This window comes from Rhinoraja longicauda, chromosome 3 (genome assembly GCF_053455715.1).
Source record: "Rhinoraja longicauda isolate Sanriku21f chromosome 3, sRhiLon1.1, whole genome shotgun sequence".
In the NCBI taxonomy this organism is placed as follows: Eukaryota; Metazoa; Chordata; class Chondrichthyes; order Rajiformes; family Arhynchobatidae; genus Rhinoraja; species Rhinoraja longicauda.
Window position 1 is genome coordinate 30,190,033 of NC_135955.1, and position 4,444 is coordinate 30,194,476.

At 44.1% G+C, this 4,444-nt stretch overlaps 1 protein-coding gene across 1 annotated transcript; it reads right to left on the reverse strand.

Moving 5' to 3' along the window:
- Positions 1-1,275: 1,275 nt before the first annotated feature.
- Positions 1,276-2,382, reverse strand: foxe1 (forkhead box E1). Its single transcript, XM_078396902.1, has one exon. It carries the CDS (start codon positions 2,380-2,382, stop codon positions 1,276-1,278), a length of 1,107 nt encoding a protein of 368 aa, XP_078253028.1.
- Between the last annotated feature and the right edge of the window lie 2,062 nt (positions 2,383-4,444).

Genomic DNA, 4,444 nt, shown 5'->3' on the forward strand with positions numbered 1-4,444 from the left:
CCTGCAGTATATTAATATTAACGTGGTGCGACCATGAATCTAACTTCAAACTTCAAATATTCTAATCAATGATTGAATATTATTTTGAAGATAGACACAAATGCTGGAGTAACTCAGCGGGCCAGGCAGCATCTCTGGAAAGAAGTAAAGGTGACGTTCGGGGTCGAGACCCCCTGAATATGATACTGTTTGCTACTCTACCAGGGCCGAACCATACAGCATTTTGAATGTTATACTACTGAGGGGTTGTTGCTTTAGACCGAGCTTCTGCCTCTGCTTCTGAGGAGATGTTTTCATGGAAAAACATGTCAAAGAAAAATCACGACGTTTTGCCCAGTGTCCAAACCAATATCCATCCCTTCATGGACATCACTAAAATAGTTAATCTGGTCATTATCTTTAAATATATATATATTCTGGGATCTGGCTGTGCGTACTGTTTCCTACATTACAACATAATACGTTCGAGTAATTAACTGGTTGTACTGCAGCACTATAAGTCCAAATCTGTACCTCTTCTGCAATCTCCATACTGAGTAGAATGTCACCCGCTGCCATTACATTAACCTGTATAAACGAAGCTACAATCGATTAACTTTCTTTTAAACACTGCGCATACTTTATGCTTTATATCAAACTGTGCATCGCTGTTACATTAATAATGTATTGCAGTGCCTAATTTTCAAACCAAGAGTCATAATCAACAAACTGAATCAAAATAACGTGGAAACTGTCTTTGTACAAGTTAAATAATTATTCGCGCTTATAACTGTGCTTTACTCGACCTCTCTAAAAGTCAAGAATTGAGATGAAATCTAATAGATTTGATGTCAAAATACTAAATATTCCCTATTAGCCTCAAATCATTCCAGGTAGTAGATGAAATGGCTCCAAAACGTTGCATTTCCTGAATCTCAGTAGTTGATGCACATTCTGTTTTATCCCCCCCCCCCATTTTACGTCTTCGGGTTAAACAAAAACAATGCACTTCGGTCGGTTTCAATAACTAAACAAAATTGTTTTCGATTCCAATGAAGAGACAATGTCGTTATATTTTTCAAACAAACAGCTCAAATGATCAGAAGTGTTATATAAGAAGTGATAACAAGTTCATAAAAAAATACAAATCTTTAAACTGTACTGTAACCTGCACTTAGATGTAGCCGTATAAAATGCAGATATTCGTAAATCGGACGACTGAACCACGTTAAGTTGGTTTCACTTTAACGCCCGGACAGTTTACATCTGCTTCTGTACGAGTTCCCCCTGAACCTTTTAAAGTTTGTTGTAGTTTTCAGTGGAGTGTAGAAACCCTTCGACTTTTGTGTAGTAAGTGGGGTGATTAATGCATGCGCTGGTGCAATTGATTTGCCCGCTCGCGTTATATTGTCGGAGTGATGAGAACTGTCCAGAAGAGATTATTCCGAAGGGGCCCATTGGCTCATTATTTACGGGGGAGTTCAGGACGGGGAAGCGACCAGAGACGCCATACGCTTGGTTATTGGCGAGATGATACCTTGATGGATCCATTTCCACATGTGAATTAGATCTGGTGTAGGGGCAGGAATCAGTGCTAGAATTCCTGGGAAGCACTGCTCCATTGCAGACCTGAGGGTGGTAAGAACTCAGCCCAAGGTTGGTATAACCAGCACTCAACTCCGAAGGAAACCGGCTGGTTGTGTTGTTGAACAAATCTGACCCCGGATCGTGGTGCTCCGTCAAACTGCTGAAATTGTACATTCGGGGCTGGCTGGTGTTGAAGGCGCTGGTTGGGGTGGTGTAATGGGCAATGGGGTAAGATGGGAGAGTTGAAGCACAGTTGGAGTTGATGCTCACGTTGGCATAGACTGGCCTTGAGTACGGTCTGCTCGCTGGTACCGGACTGAAGACGTTGGGTTCTTGGATGTAGCTCGGGTATGTGGACATATCCGACCTCTTGAATCTCTTACGCCTTCGCAAGAAACTGCCACTCTCGAACATGTCATCAGCCGCTGGGTCCAGCGCCCAATAGTTGCCCTTTCCCGGCCGCCCTGGCTCTCGGGGAACTTTGACGAAACAGTCATTGAGGGTAAGATTATGCCTGATGGAGTTCTGCCATTTCTTGGAGTTCTCCCTGTAGAAGGGGAATCGTTCTGTGATGAACCTGTAGATGCCGCCCAAGGTGAGCTTTCTGTCCAGGGAATTGGCGATGGCCATGGCGATAAGGGCGATGTAGCTGTAGGGAGGTTTGCCCCGTTGCAGCGGCCGCTTGCGCCTCTTTCCGCGATGAAGCTCCGCATGGCTTGTCTCCAGCGGCTGCCTCTCTACCTTCACCTCCGGCTGGCTCCTAATCCACGCAAAGCACGAGGCTTCGGAAGGCGGCCGCTGGCCCTCGGCAGTCATTCCTCCAACATCAAGCCAATCGCATGGCACAGGATATGTTGCAAAGTCCCCTATCTCCCCCGGACAGGGAGGGAATGCGCATCGGACACCTTCGCTCCTGACTCCGGAGCGCCGAGTCTGTGTCGAGGCGTGTGCGCTTCCTTCAAGCACCAGGCAGTCACTCCCACTGCAGGGCAGCGCTCCCTATTTAAATGGGAACATTCACACACATGCAGAGTCAGGGAAGATGCTGTACAGTTTACGAGTTGAGCTATTTAAGCATTAACTCTCAATAGCATTCCCGTAGGATGAGCTCTACAATTTCCCCCTTAAATCTTAAAACTGATACATGTGCTCTAGAATTGCCCCCCTAAAATCCTATGACCGGCATCCGGTTGACAAGACGACTTTTCGTTGCAGTCGGTGCCTTGCTACAGTTTAAGATTTATGAAAAACTTACAGTCGGTAATAAAGCTCGTCTCTATCGTCTCTATCTCAAAGCGTCTTACAGCTAACGAATTAAGTTTGGACGAGCGGTCACTGCCGTAGTCAAACGTGGAAGTCAACGATGAGAAAATGCCAAGATAATTTGCTTTTTAATGATGATGCTTGAGGATAAACATTGACGTCCGTGCACTGGGTAGAACACTTTAAAGTAATGCCAATGTGTCCTTCATATTCACCGAAGAGCATGAAAGAAAGCTTGCGGAAAAAAACTGACAGTAAAAGTTTCTTTAGGTCTGTAAAAGGGAAAAGATTAGTGAAGACTAATGTCGGTCCGTTGCAGACAGGTGAATTTATAATGGGAACCAAGGAAATGGCAGAACAGTTAAATGAGTACTTTGGTTCTGTCTTCACTAAGGAAGACACAAACAATCTCCCGGAAATACTAGGGGACCGAGGATCTAGTGGGAGGGAGGAACTGAAGGGAATCCACATTAGTCAGAAAATGGTGTTAGGTAAACTGTTGAGACTGAAGGCTGATAAATCCCCAGGGCCTGATGGTCTGCATCCCAGAGTACTCAATGAGATGGCCCTAGAAATCGTGGATGCATTGGTGATCATTTTCCAATGTTCTCTCCACTCTGGATCAGTTCCTGTGGACTGGATGGTAGCCAATGTAACTCCGCTTTTTAAGAAACAAGAGAGAGAAAACGGGGAATTTATAGACCTGAGTCCAGGATCAGGGTTCACGGTTTAAGAATAAGGGGTAGGCCATTTAGGACTGAGAGGAGGAAAAACCTTTTCACCCAGAGAGTTGTGAATCTGTGGAATTCTCTGCCACAGAAGGCAGTGGAGGCCAATTCACTGGATGTTTTCAAGAGAGAGTTAGATTTAGCTCTTAGGGCTAAGGGAATCAAGGGATATTGTGGAAAAAGTCGGAACGGGGTACTGATTTTGGATGATCAGCCATGATCATATTGAATGGCGGTGCTGGCTCGAAGGGCCGAATAGCCTAGTCCTGCATCTATTTTCTATTTGTTTCTATGAAACGTCCACGTTTAAAAGTCCTCTTTAAAGGCCTGTCAGAATGTCAGCCTACATTTTTGCCCTCAACTCTCTGGAGTGAGACTTTTATTTACCATTCCCAAAACAATTACAGAGTTCGCTAGGTGTGCTTTAAATATTTATATATATTAAAAAACATGGACAACGGGACAAAGCAGGGAAGATGTACTAATGGACCTCTCCCTCAGAGTTCCCATTGACCGGATGGATAATTAATTAATTGCATCTTTTAAAAGAAAATTCACATTTATAGCTGCTGTGACTAGTTTGAATATATTTTACCATAGTTAAAATAGATATATATTTTTAAAGGATCAATTGGAACAATGGGGGTTGTGGACAGGTAAATAAAAATAACTAACATTTACTGTATCGGTTTGTGATTTTAAAAAAAGTAGGATAGGCTAAATAGACAATAGACAATAGGTGCAGGAGGAGGCCATTCGGTCCTTCGAGCCAGCACCGCCATTCAATGTGATCATGGCTGATCATTCTCAATCAGTACCCCGTTCCTGCCTTCTCCCCATACCCCCTGACTCCGCTATCTTTAAGAGCTCTATCTAGCTCCCTCTTG

Coding starts and splice junctions, on each gene's coding strand:
- foxe1 (XM_078396902.1), bottom strand. CDS start 2,382: ATGACTGCCGAGGGCCAGCGGCCGCCTTCCGAAGCCTCGTGCTTTGCG.